This window comes from Salvia splendens, unplaced genomic scaffold (assembly GCF_004379255.2).
Source record: "Salvia splendens isolate huo1 unplaced genomic scaffold, SspV2 ctg231, whole genome shotgun sequence".
Classification (NCBI taxonomy): Eukaryota; Viridiplantae; Streptophyta; class Magnoliopsida; order Lamiales; family Lamiaceae; genus Salvia; species Salvia splendens.
The window spans coordinates 36,680-55,475 of NW_024598868.1; the positions used below are offsets into that span (position 1 = coordinate 36,680).

General features: G+C 43.6%; 2 protein-coding genes across 2 annotated transcripts; both read left to right on the top strand.

Annotated features, from left to right (window-relative positions):
- Window positions 1-1,388: 1,388 nt before the first annotated feature.
- LOC121789405 (endoglucanase 8-like) lies at window positions 1,389-14,257 on the top strand. Its single transcript, XM_042187880.1, has 8 exons — window positions 1,389-1,457; window positions 12,285-12,335; window positions 12,456-12,866; window positions 13,072-13,164; window positions 13,235-13,402; window positions 13,489-13,600; window positions 13,680-13,843; window positions 13,928-14,257. The coding sequence occupies exons 3-8, from the start codon at window positions 12,513-12,515 to the stop codon at window positions 14,255-14,257; spliced, it is 1,221 nt and encodes a 406-aa protein (XP_042043814.1). The 5' UTR covers window positions 1,389-1,457; window positions 12,285-12,335; window positions 12,456-12,512.
- A 3,484-nt stretch (window positions 14,258-17,741) lies between these two features.
- LOC121789407 (pectinesterase inhibitor 4-like) lies at window positions 17,742-18,323 on the top strand. Its single transcript, XM_042187881.1, has one exon. It carries the CDS (start codon window positions 17,742-17,744, stop codon window positions 18,321-18,323), a length of 582 nt encoding a protein of 193 aa, XP_042043815.1.
- Window positions 18,324-18,796: the final 473 nt, after the last annotated feature.

Genomic DNA, 18,796 nt, shown 5'->3' on the forward strand with positions numbered 1-18,796 from the left:
GCGGCCAAGTGTGAAATTATATACACAAAATAATTGTGAAGATTAATTACGTTTAAACAAAAGCAATTAAGAAGTTAAGTGCGATTCCGTACCTCATCTGATAATCGATGGTCAAGCAGTACACATGAGGGAGATCTGAGCGTTAAGTAAGGAGCCTATATTCCACCTTTAAATTAGATAACCCAAATGTCTGATCACCTAAGCATTGAAATTTGCAAGTTACCCCATGTGCTTAAGAGTTTTAATTACGCTAATCATACTTTAATTAGTGTCTCAGGAAATCACAACTTTATTTCTTCTTCTTTTGTTTTATTGTCAACACACCGATAATTATCATGAAACTTATCTGCCAAGAAAAAGGGGAGTGACTAATAAAGAAAAAAGATCATTGTGGGAATCTGTATTTCATTTTCTATCTTTTAATGACCATAAATGGTGGGTATCCTCAGCTCCTCTATTTCGATATACTATTTTCTATATTTTTGAATGGAAATTTTATAATTTTCTGTTTTAGTAGCAGCGCATCATATTTGAATTTGAAAGGGTTTGTGGATATCAGTTCTTACAGCCCATTTGCCCACCAGTAGAGCCCATGCAGTTTAGTGGTCCACTTACCAATTAGCTCAGTAGTAGAGCCCATATAGTTTACTCAGCCCACACCACTGCAGCCTAAGCCCAGCCATCCAGCCCACCTACAGCAGCGCCGACGGCCCAGCAGGAACTTAAAACATCCACATACAATGTATTAGTATGAATTGTGATAAGAGCTCTTAAATTAAGATGTAATCATAATTTCTATTCAAAGCCCAACAACTATAACACCCATATCAACAAATATGTCAGTTTATTAGTCAACTCTGTGGCTACACAACTTGAAGTTAATATCGCCCCTTTTTTCCAAGTCCATGATTCTACTTTATATAATTGCCAAAGAGAATCCTTTAATTAATTAATATAGAAAAGGCTCACCAATGAATATTCTATGTATATTTTATCAACCGAATCTTTATTTTGTATAAAGTAATGGAGTAATTAATATGACAAGTGAATGTGAGCGATCTGAGGAAAATTATCACAAAGATGAAACCAATACCGAGTTTAGAGCAAAATATTGACTTTTGCATGTGTGAGCTTCACTTAAAGAGTTAAAGTTGATGTTGATTTCACTTAAAGAAACAAATTAATATTTGACCTCAACCTTTTACCCAAACTAAACACCATTATATTAACAATAGGAGAGGTCTAGGGTTCTTATTCAAAAGAGAGAAGTCTCTTGTTTAGTCATACTGGTGAGAAGGAATAGAAATCTGACAACGATGAGAAAAATAATAATATATGTGATGACAGTATTAGTAGGTTTGAGTAGCGGAAATGCAATATTGCATGATTATGGGGATGCCCTTGCAAAAAGCATATTGTTTTTTGAGGGGCAAAGGTCAGGCAAGCTTCCTGATAGGGTACGAACTAAACCCTAATGGCAAGCCCAATAACAGTGACGGCCCATCAGCCCAGAGCCCAAGAAAGAGTATCTGTTCGGCACCAAAGAGTTCGGCACGACCAAAGAGTTCGGCACGATCAAAGAGTTCGGACTCAGCCTACAGCTTGGTAAAAGCCGACCAGTCAAGCTCTCCTCTCAGATCGGCAAGAGCTGATCGGTAAAGTCCAGCAGTTCGGTCTCAGCATTCGACCGAACTAGGAGTTGGTGGACTCACGAAAGGCCTCCACGACCTCCACTATACCCACGATCTATTTAGTGGTATGAAGCAGTTATTGAGCAGTTATTGCTCACCCACGATCTTGTTAGTGGGGCTGCAAACCACGATCCTAGTTCAATGTATAAATAGAACTTAGATCTGATAGAAAAGGGTTAAGCTCTCTAGAGATAAAATAGCATATAGCAAGTCTGTATTGTAAGCTGTATTTTGGCAGATCAAGCAATACAAACCTGCCCTCATTTCTCCCCGTGGACGTAGATTTACCTCAGTAAATCGAACCACGTAAATTCATTGTGTCATAATTCTCTACCAGCATTTACTAACATCAATAATTCGCGGATCCATCACTGGCGCCGTCTGTGGGAACCAGAGAACAAAATTTGTGATAAAGCGAATTTTTGATCCATTTTTTCCACCCAAAAAATGCATACCAGATCGCAGAATACCCGTATTCCAGCCCGTGAGAACCAGGAGGAAGCCAATCCATCCCATAGGTCGGGAAAACAGCCTAGGGATAAATCCACCACCAGTTCTCATGGCGAAGGAACAAGCCGCTCCAAAAATCGTCCCACTGAGTCTTCCCAGCAGCCCGATTTGAATGAGGCTGTTAAGCAGTTTTTGGCTGAAAAGCAGGAGGAATTCTTAACCTTCCTGCGAAAAAGCCAAAAGCAGCCGGAGACGAAAACGACGGATTCTCCTTCTCCCTCCGCACAAGAAAGTCACTACCGCAGTAGTGTCGCATCTCCCAGGAGAAAGAATCCTCAACCCCGACATATTCCAGCTCCTCCTCGGTACCGGAATCACAGGAGAACTCAATCTCCTCCATACCGACGAGATATCGGATTCGCCGTGTACGGAGCACTGAAGACTCCGTTCTCGGACGACATCACCCGAACTCCCCTACCACAGAACTACCGAACTCCGTCGATGACTTACGACGGGCTCGTGGACCCTCACGATTTCTTGGGGCGCTATCAATATAACATGGCGAACCAGGGTCTCAACGAGGTCCACATGTGCAAGCTGTTTCCCGAGCTGCTCATCGGGAACGCGAGAAGGTGGTTCGATAGCCTCCCCCAGGGCAGCATCAGATCTTACCGAGATCTAATGGATGCCTTCCACAGGAGGTTCTTTCAGAAAGCGGAAGCCCGAATCACTTCGGCTCAGCTGCTTTCCATTCGTCAAGGTCGCGACGAAAAAATTAGCGACTTTATGACAAGATTCCACAAGGAATGCCTGCAAGTAGACGATCTCAACGATCTGCTTGTCATCTCGGCATTCCAAAATGGAATCCTGCCCGGAGCTCTCTACAGGAAGCTCGTTGAGTGCGGTCCGCAGACAGCTCAGGAAATGTGGGACATTGCGGACCAGTACTCCCGGGCCGATGAGGCAGACCGTCGTAAACGGTCGTTAGACAGCTCATCGTCCCGAGGAGACAGAAGGAAGCCCGATCATAGCGATCAGGGGCATCCTCGCCGGACTCCATTTGAAAGAATTCAAAGGGCTCCGGTGCAAGACAGATTGGGACCTCGTCTCAATCCCGAGAAGCCGCCCGCTCAGTTCGTACCGCTGAACAAGCCGAGGGCGGAAATTTTCGAACTGCACTCTGACCTATTCGAAAAGCCAAAGCGGATGACGAAATCAGCCGCGCGCCGACCACAGGATAACTACTGCTCCTACCATCAAGACCACGGTCACGATACTGAGGAGTGCAGAAACTTGGCTGCAGGTATCGATGTTCTTGTGAAGGCAGGGACATTGAAAAAATACCGAAGTAAGCAGCCAAAGAAGAATAAAAAGCAGAGTGGTGCGAACTGCGCCCCTCAGGATCCGAAAAGGCAGCCGGATCCCGAAGACGATGACGAGCCGCAATATGATGGAGTAATCCAGACTATTGACGCGCTCCCTGCCGGGAAGACCAAGTCGTCCCTAAAGTCAGAACGCAGAGGCTCCAATCGAGAGGAGCCAACGCATAAAAGGCTGAAGCAGGACGAAGTGATTACGTTCTCGGCTGCTGATCCCGTCCCGGCCATCTCTCCTCACCAAGACGCCATTGTCATCCAAGCCGGAGTGGCAAACAAACTGATCCACAGGGTGTTTGTGGATACAGGAGCGTCGGTTAGCATTCTTTTTAAAGAGTGCTTCGACAAACTAGAAGTGGACCCAGCTCGGCTCAGTCCGGCTCCGCTTCCCCTGAAGAGCTTCACCCAGGAGGACACCCGCCCTGAAGGTATTATCAGCCTTCCGATCACGGTGGGGAAAGCGCCTACTAGCTCCAGTACGATGATTGAGTTTTTCGTGGTGAAAGCTCGGTCCCCGTACAACGTCATCCTGGGAAGAGACTGGCTCAACACAGTTCGGGCCGTTTGCTCCACCTATCACCTCACCATCAAGATCCCCACTAAAGGAGGGATAGCGGTCATCCGAGGTGACCAAAAGAGAGCAAAGGAATGTCTGCAAATTGCGCTTAGAAGTGCCGAGCAGTCAGATCGGCACCACCAAGCATAGCAATCACAGCAGCCGGAGTCAGAGGCGATGACCGAAGTCATACCGGAGCCGAACTCGATGACCGTTCAGCTGTACGAAGACGATCCATCCCGAACGGTTAAGATCGGCTTCGCGGGAACGCCCCTACTTCGGGAAAAAACCATCCAGCTCCTCAAGGAGTATAAAGACGTCTTTGCATGGTCTCCGTTGGACATGACCGGAGTGCCCCCCGAGGTAATCACTCATCGGTTAAATATTGATCCTTCAGTCCGGCCGATAAAACAGAAGCAAAGACTCTTTGCGGCAGAACGAAATCAAGTCATCCATGACGAAGTCCGTCAATTATTGAAGGCGGATGTGTTATTCGAAGTGAAGTACCCTTCGTGGGTAGCCAATCCTGTCATGATCAAGAAAAAGGAAGGAGGATGGCGGATGTGCATAGATTTCACCGATCTAAATAAGCACTGTCCCAAAGATTGCTATCCCCTTCCGAACATAGATAAAAAAGTAGAAGCTTTGATAGGCTTTGAAATTTTTTGTTTTCTTGATCTGTACAAAGGATACCATCAAGTTTTAATGGATGAGATTGACGCTTCAAAAACGGCCTTCATTACTGATTTCGGCATTTTCGCTTATAAAAAGATGCCATTCGGTTTAAAGAATGCCGGAGCCACTTATCAAAGGATGGTAGACAAGCTTTTTCGGCACCTGATTGGAAAGGAGGTCGAAGTGTATGTTGACGATATAGTCGTCAAAAGCAAAAGCACTTCGGAGTACGAGCACAACCTCAAGTCCACTCTCAACGTGCTCAAGAAAGCCAACCTCAAACTTAATCCCCAAAAGTGTACCTTTTTGGTAGATTCGGGAAAGTTTCTGGGTTGTTGGGTTTCAAAGGACGGACTCAAGGCAAACCCCTCAAAAGTTCAAGTCGTTCAAAACATGGCAATGCCGAAGTCCATACATGACGTGCAAAGGCTAACCGGATGCCTAGCCGCACTGAATCGATTCCTTTCTCAAGCAGCCGAAAAGCAACTGCCGTTCTTCACGGTGTTGAAAAAGGCACCAAAGTTCGAGTGGGGAGCCGAGCAGAAAAAGGCCTTTGACGAGCTCAAAAGTTATCTAGCCGAGCTTCCTATGCTCTCTGCTCCAACTGAAGCCGAAATAATATTCTTATACTTAGCGGCATCGGATCAAACCATCAGCGCGGTGCTTGTACGAGAAGAAGGCCTAAAGCAGCTTCCCATCTACTTTACAAGCCGAGCATTAAGAGGTCCAGAAACAAGGTATCAACCACTGGAAAAGATTGCTCTGGCATTAGTAAATGCAGCAAGGAGACTGCGGCCATACTTCTATGCTCACAAGGTATGCGTCTTAACTGATCTGCCACTTCGGCAAGTGTTGACCAAACCGGAAGCATCAGGCAGAATCGCCAAGTGGGCTATAGAGTTGGGAGAGCACACAATTGAATATCTACCTCGGAAAGCCATCAAGGGACAAGCCTTGGCAGATTTTCTTGCAGAAGCAAAGTTCGATCAAGCAAGTCCTGTTATTGCCGAACAGAAGAATTCTGCCAATGCCGAACTAGCACAACCCTTGGAATCCGAAGTAGAGCCGCCGGACTGTTGGAGCGGATTCGTAGATGGAGCTTCAAACAAGATGGGAAGTGGAGCTGGTATTCTACTTGTCGCTCCCGACGGACACGAGGTAACCTACTCACTTCGGTTCCTATTCCCCACTACTAATAATGAAGCCGAGTACGAAGCCCTCCTGGCCGGACTCCAGTTAGCGCAAAGTCTGCTCGTCAAATCTCTCAAAGTCCATTGTGATTCACAAGTCATAGTAAATCACATGTTGGGTACAAGTGAAGCCCGTGACGAGAGAATGAAGAAGTATTTGGACAAAGCGCAAAGCATCAGCCGAAGTTTCTCCTATTTTCGGATAATCCGTATTCCCAGAGCGGAAAATAGCCGAGCAGATATCTTAAGTAAGTTGGCCTCAGATCCGAGCTCAAAGGCGGAAGAATTAATGCATCGAAGCATTGATGAAGCCGAGGTACATTCAGTATCCAGCTCGCCGAACTGGATGACGCCGATCTTGCAGTATCTGGATCAAGGACAATTGCCCGAGGATAAGAGAGAAGCTCGGAAGATCACGTGCCGAGCTCTTCGGTACGAACTTCATGAAGGAGTCCTCTTTAGAAAGTCTTACCTCCAGCCGTTATTGCGGTGCGTAGGACCAGAAGAGACGGACTACATCCTCAGAGAAGTTCATGAAGGATCGTGCGGTAGCCACATCGGAGCCAGAGCTTTAGCTAAAAAAGTTCTGAGATGGGGATATTATTGGCCAACCATGGTACAAGAGGCAGTGCAGCTCGTCAAGAAGTGTACGAAGTGCCAAATTCATGCAAATGTCCCAAGGATGCCGCAGACCGATCTGTACACTATGCAAAGCCCTTGGCCTTTCATGCAATGGGGCATAGACATAGTGGGACCACTTCCTCAAGCTCCTCGGCAAATGAAATTCCTTATCGTTGCCGTGGACTACTTCACGAAGTGGGTGGAGGCTGAACCATTAGCTACGATAACGAGCTCAAAGGCATTGGACTTCGTCTGGAAGAACATAGTGTGCCGATTTGGCATACCCCACATCCTCATCTCGGATAATGGGACTCAGTTCACCGACAAGACGTTCAAGAATTGGTGCCAAGAGCTAAACATTCAACAGCGGTTCACTTCGGTCTCCCATCCCCAAGCAAACGGACAAGCGGAAGTAACGAACCGGATTCTGGTGAAAGGGTTAAAAGCTCGGTTAGAACAAGCCAAAGGACAATGGGTAGAAAATCTCCCTCAAGTCCTATGGTCCTACCGAACTACACCCAAAACCTCCAACGGTGAAACTCCGTATAGTCTGGTGTACGGCACTGAAGCCGTAATCCCGGTGGAGATCGGCGTACCCAGTCCCCGAACTCTAAATTTCTCCTCAGAAATGAATGACGACGGACTGAGAGCAGAACTAGATCTCGCCGAAGAAAGAAGAGAATTGGCGTGCATAAAAGCAGCCAAGTATAAGGAGCAAGTAGCCCGGTACTATAACCAAAGGGTGAAAAAGCTTCAATTTCAAGTGGGAGATCTCGTCTTGAGAAACAACGAAGTAAGCCGAGCAGAAAAGCTGGGCAAACTCGAGCCCACATGGGAGGGTCCATATCGGGTGTCAGAAGTCCTCGGCAAAGGGTCTTATAAATTGACTCACATGTCAGGAGAACAAGTACCCCGAACATGGCACGTCTCCAACCTCAAGAAGTTCCACTTGTAAGAGACAAAGTCCGGTCAGTCTGTCTTGTGTCTAGTTCGGTCATAGGGGTACATGTTTTTATTTGTTTGTTTTTTTTTACTTGTATCTTTTACTTGTCGTTTTATAAAAGTTTAAAGTTTTTTTTTTTCTCTTTCGTCTTTTTCTTTTTTTCTCTATGTGTTTTGTCTCTATGTGCTTGTCGTCTCTTACAAATGGTACCAAGGAATATCGTTCTTTAAAGACTGATCCCCTTTTTAGATCGATTATTAAAGACTATTGTGAGTCCAAGCTTCTAAGGAGGATATAAGACCACAATTCAGCTTAACAAGCAGTCCGTCTGAAACGAACTGCAATAAGCCAACGATTGTGCGTCCAAGCTTCCAAGGAGGATACAAGACCGCAATTCAGCTTAATAAGCACTTCGTCTGAAACGAACTGCAATAAGGGAAAGTCCGATCCACGCGATAAACCTCGCCGAATTAGGACGACTGAGTTCGGTCAAAGAAGTTTACCTCATAAGACCGAGGACGACCATGTCTAGTCAAAGAGGTTTACTGCATAAGACCACTTCGGTTAACTGGGAAAGTCCGATCCACGCGATAAAACTCGCCGAATTAGGACAAGGGAAAGTTCGATCCCGGCGACAAAAATCGCCAAATTAGAACACAAACCAAGTCCGGTCAAAGATGTTTATTTCATCAGACCAAAGACGAGTCCGGTCAAAGATGTTTATTTCATCAGACCAAAGACGAGTCCGGTCAAAGATGTTTATTTCATCAGACCAATGACGAGTCCGGTCAAAGAAGTTTATTTCATAAGACCAAGGACCAAGTCCGATCAAAGAAGTATACTTCATAAGACCGAGGACAAGTACGATGAAATTTTTTCGCTAAGCTGTAAATACAGTGTTAGAGGTGGAGACAAAATTTCATTTTTCAAATCTTGTTCAGCATACAACTCCGCTACCCTACTATTACAAAGGACTATTCTACTGTCCGGGGTTGCTAAAGTTGAGCCACCTATTCACAAAATCCTCTGGAAGCCGAGTTCGGTCGTTCCGAGCAGATGAAGAATAAGCAGGTCGACGAGATGCTATCCTCGACCCAACGCCTCTTCCCCGAGCCCGAGAAGTCCTAACACCTCGGCGATGAAGAGTCTCTGCAATAAGCATCTGCTGATCTTGCTCGCTCATAGTCACAACTCCTCGGCGAATTTCAGTCCGTCCCTGTCTTGACGATTCCGGTTGCTCCTGAGCCCGTTCTCGTCTAGACGTTTCCGGCTGTTCCGGAGTTCGTTGTTGACTTGGAGTAGGATTTTGAACAAGGGAACCAGAGGTTTGATCTGGAGTGCGAGCATCTGTTGGCACGATATGCCGAAGGAATCTTTCTATGGAGGGGCGCCGAGAAAGAACAATGTTGTACCGAGAAGCCCAACGCCGTAGTGATTTCACAACTTGTTGGCAAGCCGAGCTCTCCAGCGCATTGTTCCTCCGGAGTACAAGATATTCCTCCCACAGTTCGTCAACTCGACTCTGAACATCTGATATGGTCAATCCCCCGCGCACACGGATGTAATCCTCGTACGCAGTCCTCTCAGCAATGGTCGTATTCAGCTCGGCCTCCAGATCTTTCTTATCGGACTCTAAGTCCTTGATATCGGCCTCCAGCTTCACTAAACGAGCCAGAAGCTCGTCATTCTTCGTCTGATCGGCTATAGCTCTTCTCTCAGCTTCGTCTAAAGCCGAAGAGTACAGCCGTTTCCAGTGAAGTATCTCCATCTCCTTGAGTACAAAGCAGCTATTAGTTCGGCAGCTATACCGAGCAGATAGTAAAATACAACAGGAATAAGGCGAGTACGAAAAGCTATACGAAGACAAATGTAGAGAATTTTTCATTCACAAGGAAAATTTTTTACACTAGGGCTTCAAGGCCATTTTACAAGGAAGAAACTAGACTAAGAGAAGGGAGACGAAATCATACTCCGCCTGCTTCGTCTCCGGCTCCTCGGTCTGGTACAGCTTCCTTCTCCTGGGCTACCTCAGCCTCGGCCTCGCCTCCTGCCGGCCTCGCCTCCGCCTCCTGATCGGCCTCCTTCTCCGGATGCCCGGCCTGATCGACTTCGGCCTCCCGCTCCAGCGGCTCGGCCTCACCCTCTCCGTTGTAAGTCGAAGCGGGTGAAACGGGTCCCACGGAGGCAAAGATAGCCTCCAGGTTCTCGTCCCGATCAGCTCGACAACTCCGGACTCGGTCTGCAGAAAGCAGGACCGAAGATGAAGCGAGCTCCTCAAGGAGCGGCAGATTCTGAAGCCGAGCTGCTATCTCTCGGCTGTACAGAGGCAGCACGACGTCGGCCCCCTGCTCGCCCTTATCGGCAATTAGCCTTACCAGGCTACCGACAAAGGCCGAGAACTGGCTGCTCAAAAAGAGTTTCTCCGTGTAAACACGGAGAGCCTCCCCTTGGGCAACCACGGCAGCAGCATCGCTCCGCTTCGCCTGCTCTCGCTGGATGACGAGCTGGTTTTTGGCAAACTGAGCTTCATCCTGGGCCGAAATCCTAGCAGCTCTGGCCTTCTCAAATTTAGCCTCAGCCTGTTCGGCCCGATGACAAGCAGCCGCCAACTTCCTCTGCATCTCGGCATAGTCATTGGACGCTTTGGAGAGTTCGACGGCGACGAGCTTGGAGAGCATATCATTCCTCTGAAAATGGATAAGGAAAAAAGTTAACAGAGGGCACCAAAAATACAGGACGGAAGCCAAGCCAAGGAATCAAGAAGACAATTCACCTCGGCGAAGTCCGTGGGCCATAGAAATGGCTCACAGATATGCTCCGAAGGAGGCGCCAAGACCATGTCTTTCTCTGGCGCTCTCGGGGGCTTCTGGGTCTTCCCCTTCCTATTTGCCGAAGTCGACTCCGGCTTCTTTGGACCCGAAGAGGTCTTTTGCCTCTTCGGATTCTTCTCGGCATCAGGCGCCGAGCTGGTAGCCTTCTCTCTCTCCGGCTCCACAAGCTCGGAGGACTTTCTGATAGCCTTATTCAACATGAACACTGCCAAAAAGCAAGAAAGCAAAGTCAGATTTTCTTCGTTAAAGCAGTAGAGCATAAAGATAAAGAGAAATCCTCACCCTCGGCCTCTTCGTCCGAAGACGAGATGTCGAACACGACGTCGCCCTTGACGAGCTCAGACTCCGTGTATTGTTTCCTAACTAGGGGAATCTTGTTGAGCTCGCCGTCGAGCTCGTCCAACGGTTCAGGCCGAGGGTGACGGATAACGGACTCCGGCCCTCTCCAGGGAAAACTAGGAGCCGCGGTCCTATCATAGTAGAAGAAGCGATTTTGCCACTTCGGCCACTTCGTTTTACAAAAGGCCCTAAAAGGCTGTAAAGGGATCAAGTAAAACCAAGACCCCTTCCTCTTAAATTGAAAGAATTTAAGGATCGCCTTCAAAGACAAATCCCTTCCTAACCTACGGAGTTCGGCAGCGAAGGCCGACAAGTGCCTCCAAGAGTTCGGAGTCACCTGGCCTAAAGGAAGCTGAAAAAAATCTAGTAAATCTATAAAGGCAGAAGGGAGGGGGAAACGAAGCCCGCATTCTAAGCAGGCCTCGTACACGGTGACGTAACCCTCCGGCGGGGAGTCAGCCCTGTGATCACCGTCAGGTACCACCGCCTTCCCCCCAGGAAAAGAGTATTTTTCGTAAAGGGATATCACAGTATCCTTACTCAAGATACTGTGAAAATACTCTACGGTCTTCTCCCCGGATTCTTTCCGGCTAGAAGACCCCTTACCCCCTTTCCTAACGCTACCCGACTCCGAAGAAGAAGAAGAAGACATTTTTCTTACTTTTGAAGGTGAAGATAGTCTGGAAAAAATTCTTGAAAGCGGAGAGAGAATTTTTGCAAGAAAGAGAGTATAGAAGACGCAACAGCAAAAGTGCTTCAATGATGAAGAAAGAGCGTATTTATCAGATACGGGAAAGATTTCGAAATCGTTGCGCCGTTTCGAATCCCACCTTTTCAGGAATCAACGGCCGGATTTTACTGTCGCATTTAATGCAGGCATGCGCTAGGCACGTCCCCTGACGTCAGCCTCCCCCTTACCGTTATCCAGAATGCCGAAGTGACTCACCTCGCCGAAGTGATCCACTTCGCTTTTCGGGGGGGGTAGTGATAGGGTACGAACTAAACCCTAATGGCAAGCCCAATAACAGTGACGGCCCATCAGCCCAGAGCCCAAGAAAGAGTATCTGTTCGGCACCAAAGAGTTCGGCACGACCAAAGAGTTCGGCACGACCAAAGAGTTCGGACTCAGCCTACAGCTTGGTAAAAGCCGACCAGTCAAGCTCTCCTCTCAGATCGGCAAGAGCTGATCGGTAAAGTCCAGCAGTTCGGTCTCAGCATTCGACCGAACTAGGAGTTGGTGGACTCACGAAAGGCCTCCACGACCTCCACTATACCCACGATCTATTTAGTGGTATGAAGCAGTTATTGAGCAGTTATTGCTCACCCACGATCTTGTTAGTGGGGCTGCAAACCACGATCCTAGTTCAATGTATAAATAGAACTTAGATCTGATAGAAAAGGGTTAAGCTCTCTAGAGATAAAATAGCATATAGCAAGTCTGTATTGTAAGCTGTATTTTGGCAGATCAAGCAATACAAACCTGCCCTCATTTCTCCCCGTGGACGTAGATTTACCTCAGTAAATCGAACCACGTAAATTCATTGTGTCATAATTCTCTACCAGCATTTACTAACATCAATAATTCGCGGATCCATCACTTCCCGCTACTCAGCGTTTAACATGGAGGAGAGACTCGGCACTTGGCGACGGTCTCGATAAGGGTGTAAGTGTCATTTTAACGTCGTATCGATTCATATTTTTCCAAATTCAATTCGCATTCTTTTTTTAAAATTTTCATTAAAATTATCAAACACTATTTTCTTAAATATTGTGAGTTGAACAGGTAGACTTAACAGGTGGGTACTACGACGCGGGCGACAATGTGAAGTTCAATTTTCCGATGGCATTCTCAACGACGATGATGGCGTGGGGAGTAATCGAATACGGCAAGTCCATGGGCCCAGAGCTGGAGCATGCGGTGGAGGCAGTGCGGTGGTCGACGGACTACTTCCTGAAAGCCACCGCCACTCCCGGCGTGGTTTATGCTCAGGTGGGAGACCCTAACGCCGATCACAACTGTTGGGAGAGGCCAGAAGACATGGACACTCCTCGTACGGTGTATGCGGTCACTCAGAACGCACCTGGATCCGAAGTATCGGCTGAGATAGCCGCTGCGCTGGCCGCCTCGTCTTTGGTTTTCAAAGCTTTCGGAGATAAGCTGTACGCTAAAGTGCTCCTCAAAAGGGCCTCCCAGGTAGAGACAACAACATTTTGTGTATAAATGGGACAATGGAGAAAAATTCATACTTCATGATTTTATAAACTTCATACGAAATACTATAATTTGACCAAACTTTATGATTTAAATAGCTATTAACCCAAACAAATATGAGCAAGTTATATAGGTTATATTTTTGCTATATATTTCATTTATACTCCAATATTTTGTGTGGCTACAGGTATTTGAGTTTGCAGACAAGTATAGAGACTCTTACAACGACAGTATTGCTGGAGGAGCCTGCCCTTTTTATTGTGATTACAGTGGCTATCAGGTATATATATAATCACTCTAAAGAAAATGACAAAAAAATGAAAAATAAAAGTTAAGATTAATATTTGCAGGATGAATTGTTGTGGGGGGCAGCATGGCTATACAAAGCTAGCAAAAAATCAGCTTACTTGAATTATGTGATGCAAAACATCATAAACTTCAAACCACAGATTGAAGCAGGCATCTCAGAATTTGGATGGGATGCAAAACATGCTGGAATCAGTGTTCTTATTTCAAAAGTAAGTTTTAGTGTTCCCCCAGATCATATACTAAATTTAACTTCAACGAGACTTAGAAATATTAACTTGCGGTTCGATATATGCAGTTGGTGCTAAATAACACCATGGAAACTTCTACACCTTTTCTCTCCTATTCGGACACCTTTATCTGTTCACTACTGCCAGACTCTCCCACCAATATCGTCCAATTCTCTCCAGGTATATACATACTCTCCGAGATATCATATACTCCTATATACTTGAATAAAAAAGAAACTAATGTATATATATGTTGCAGGAGGGCTTCTAGTAAGACAAGGAGTTTGTAACTTGCAACATGCAACCGGGGTCTCATTTCTCGTACTAGTATACGCTCGTTACCTGAAGAAATCGAAGCATGTCATTCGATGCAACGATAAAATCATCACTCAAAAGATGCTCGTTGGTTTCACAAAAAAGCAGGTACGTACAAACTACAAAGTGTATTCCTCCAAATACTATAAATCTGATGGGGGATGAATGTGAGAATTGTATTTGTATACATAGGTGGACTATATACTGGGAAGCAATCCATTGAGCATGTCGTACATGGTGGGATACGGCAGTAAGTTTCCGCGGAGAATACACCACAGGGCGTCCTCGCTGCCTTCGGTGGCTCAGCATCCAGGCCACATAGCCTGCAAGGATGGAACGCCTTATTTCATGAGCGACGACGCCAATCCCAATGAGCTCACAGGGGCAGTGGTCGGAGGCCCCAACGTGGACGACTCCTTTGCTGATGATCGCCTCGACTCCACCAAATCCGAGCCCGCCACTTATATCAATGCACCACTTCTCGGACTATTGGCTTATTTCAAGTCGCGTTCTTCACCCTGACCAATCGCGTCATGCCCATTTTTTTAAGAACACTGATACATGATAACAGATTATCTAAGATTTGAATAGCTAGGTGAGCCACATCAAAATTGGATGTTTGACATATTCATGTTGTTTCACTTGGTATATTTTTCTAGTGTAATATAGAATTTGAAAGTAGATATGGAAGTAGAGTAAGTACTAATACTCTATAGTGTTTGCTTTATATCGCACATTATAGATGCAAGAGTGGTGGTGCTGCAAAAAGACATAGTAACATGGAAATATAAAAGTCATTCAAAATATTTTAGTGTTAATTAACTTATACAAAAATAGTTTAAAACGCAACCCAACCCAACCCAATCCAATTAACCAACACATACATAGTTGTCTACAGTCTACTTACCAAGTGAGTTTGGGTTGGGCTCGACCCAGTGTTATTAAAATAAATACCAACCCAGTTCGACGCACTTCAGACATGGACTAAGACGGAGCTAGAACAGACCGATCCAGCCCACATGGCAACTAGTATAGTTTTACTGGCAGAAACTTGTAAGTAGTAATCCATCCATTTTTCACGGTAGTGGAAGCGTTTCTTTTCGACACGAGATTTAAGAATAATTTTATTAAGTGAATTAAGTGAAGGAAAAATAAAGTAAAAAATGAAAAAAAGGTAAAGAGATGAAGAGAAAAAAAGTAAAAGAGAGTAAAGTAAGAAAGAAGAAATGTGTTGAACGTACCAAAATGATAAAATGAAAATGACTTCACTATTATGCAACGTATAAAAATGGCAAAATGACTTTACTACTGCGGAAGGGATGGAGTAGTATATATGTATATTGTCATATCAGCATGGCATCAACTATCTTTCACTGAATATATATGCAGGTCAACAGGTTTACGGCTTTAATTAGTGTGTTTGTACTCATTCACATTGATCTCTCTTTTCTAACTCATATTCTCTTCCTCAGTCCGGCATTAAGAATCTCAGTCGAGTTCGACATGAGTTTTAAGAAATGAAGTAATAAAGATTAATGAGTGTAAAAAGATAATGAAATATGAGACTTATTTTTATATATTAATTTTATAATATAATATGATGGGAATGAGTTAATGAAATATGAGGCTTACTTACATTTACATTACAAGTGAACCAATACTTTTAATTGTGAATGGACCAAAATAGCAAACTAGAACTCTTAATAACGGACAACGGACGAAAGGAGTATGTACATAATAGCTAATTAGCTGATATCGATACGAGTCTCTCGACTTATTAATTGAAAAGCAGTCGTATTTGATCCGAGGTATATTTCACAATCCACACTTAAACGGTCTTAATCAAAATACTTCAATTCTCTGTCAAACTAGACTGGTATTCTGAAGAAAATATATGCTCTTATTTGGTCTACTTAATCATATATTCAACGTCATAAGGGGTATTTTGAAGAAAATATTTAATTTGGTCTATTTAATCATCCTACGCATAGCTTTTTCACATCAATATATCCAAGTCGTACTTATCTGATCCACGAAATATGGATTGAAAATCTTTCTGCTTTTCCCTTAATTTCGATATACTCATATACAATGTATAAATCTTGCCATATGCCCAAGTAGTAACACGTATCTAGTTCAAAATAATATAAAGCGTAATTATTTTAACGTACAAATACTACTCACGAATATTGAATAGCTACCTTTCATAATTATCATTAGGCCATAATTAAGATAATATGATTTACTCAGTCTAAATTGTTGTTAGCAAATTTCAAATCGACAGCGTTCGATTAATAAAGCTAAGACTAAATTCCCACCTTAATTAATTGAAATGAAGAATGAAATATATGTATGAATGGTCACGTAAATGGAAGTGGATTGGGATAAGCGCAAATTTCGTTGAGGTTAATCCAGAAAAGGCGGCATTGTTTGAGCAGCACCTTACGCGCACGTGCTCACAACACATGCCCCTAATTAACATACACCGTTGCTTGATGTAATTAAGGATCATACGTAATTCAGACCAACGCATCAATCTAATTCCAATTATATCAATGCGAAACAATGTACGAACATATAAGAAAAATTAACAAACCCTACCCTTAAACTTGAATTTAGATGGATGGAGTACTAAATTTCGCCGGTTATCAAGTCGGAAAGCATGTATACGAAGTTAAGCGGCGGAAACATTACTTACATACAATAAAATTGCGTAAATTATTACTTGACTCAATTCATCCCATTTAGTGCTTCTAACGTAATTGTCGCCAACCCTATATATAATATACTTCCTTGATTTTTTAAAAATAGAATCAATTTTCTTTTTGTGTTGTTTCCTAAAAATAAAAATATTTTATTTTAAGAAAGTTCTTTCTCTTTGATTCATTTTTCATTATTTTCTTTTACTAGTTTTATACTGTATTAAAATTCATGTTATTTTAAAATTTTATATTTTTAGAAAACAAAGGAATACTATACTAATGAAAACATGTACTCCTATAATAAAGAATATATTTCGCTGCTCTTCTCTTATCAGGGATATTGAGAACTGATCACAAACATTAATAGCCATTTATCCAATAAGATTAAGTAATAGGAGTACTACGTACATCTATAAGCTATAAAAAAAAACTTTCATACTCCACCATCATATATGGAGTATATTTTAGAGGAAATTTCAGACAAAAGTTAGTTTCTTAAATGGTAGGAGTATAATAATTCTACTCCGTTCGTACCATAAAAATGTATATATTTTATATTTTCGTTCATTCCATAAAAATATGAACATTCAATCTATGAAAAGTTATCCTAATATATTACCCTTATACACCAACTTATTTACAACTTATACCAACGTCAAAACACTAATAATAATGTGGATCACACTATCCACTAATATTAATTTAACTATTATTCTCCGCATCTCTTTTACTTTATCAATTTTGTCCGTGTCATATTATTCGCTCATATTTTTATGGGACGGAGGGAATATTATTATTAATATATTAATTCGATACTGCTATCACCCTCTAACCCCAAAAATATACTCTTGTTGTACTTCTCACAAATAATAATAATAAAAATTAATGTAATTGAAAAAATAAACTATATCAACAATTTTCTTATACTCTAACTCTTATTTATGTATCCTGACAATGCAATTAAAATATATCTTAAAACAACGTATATAGATCAATTATGTGAAATCATGAACAGGATGGCTTAGAATAAGCATGTGACTTGAACAGATACTAATCTATTGACAAAACGCCTTCCCATTTGCATGTGCCTTCGACTATCAACAACCTAAAATAACAGTTTTTAAATACCTAAATTATTCCGGCTAGATTCAACAATTAATTCACCTGCTGACAACTTTTTCTACATTAGTTATAAGGAGTAGTATGTATGTGTATATATATATATATATATACCCATTGCTTCCTTCACTGAAAATCCATCCGAACGAAGTAAAGCAATACCATCACACAAACCGAAATCAAAGATGGGAACTAAACATTTCCTCACAGCCATCGTCACACTCCCGGTCTTAATCTCATGCAACACTATTCCAACCTCCGCCGCCACATCAAAGAAAAACTCAACCAACTTCGTGTTGAAATCGTGCAAAGCGACGACGTACTCGTCGCTGTGCATCAAGACGCTGGTTCCCTACGCGTCGACGGTGGGGACGAACCCCTTGAAGCTGTGCAAGGTAGCCCTGAAGGCGGCGGTGCTCGCCACCTACAACTGCTCGGCCACCGTGACGAAGCTGGCCAAGCAGAAGGGAGTGAAGAAGGCGGAGGCGATGGCCGTGAAGGACTGCATCGGAGACCTAAAAGACGCCGTCACTGAGCTCAAGGACACGCTCACCGCCATGGGCCACATGAACGGCGGTGACAGAGAGTTCGAGTGGGCCAATGCCAAAACATACGCCAGCGCCGCCATCACCGACGCTGAGACGTGCATCGACGGCTTCCTCGAGCGGAAGGTGAGCGCCTCCGTTAAGAAGAAGATCAATAGCTGTGTCACTGGAGTTGAGAGGCATATCAGCAACGCCTTGGCCTTTATTAACCATCTCTATTAATCAATACTTTCATTTTCTTGTCATTCATTAGTCCTATTAATTACTCTATCATCAATTTATAATTTCATTGGTTCAGTTGAGTGGTATTCAGTAATGCTACACTAATTTCATTGTTATGTCATTTTTATCTTATATTTTAGCTATACCAGCAACAACTCAGATTTACTATTCCACACCTCCCCCTTAATTAGAAATGAGTTTTGGAGGTCTTCTTCCCAAGGTGATGTCAGTTACTTTACTTGGCTATATATCAGGAGTATTTTAATTAAATCTTGATCAAATTGCCTAAAATAATGTAGTAGTTATATTTATATGCCAATTGAATGAATATATAATATTACCCTATTTTCTTGGTGGGAGTGAAAGATATTAAATGTTGTACTTATACTTCGGGAAGAAAAATATTGAAATATTAGGTCATCCACAATGAGACGGACCATAGCGCGCACGATGCATTGGGCGCGCTATCGTCC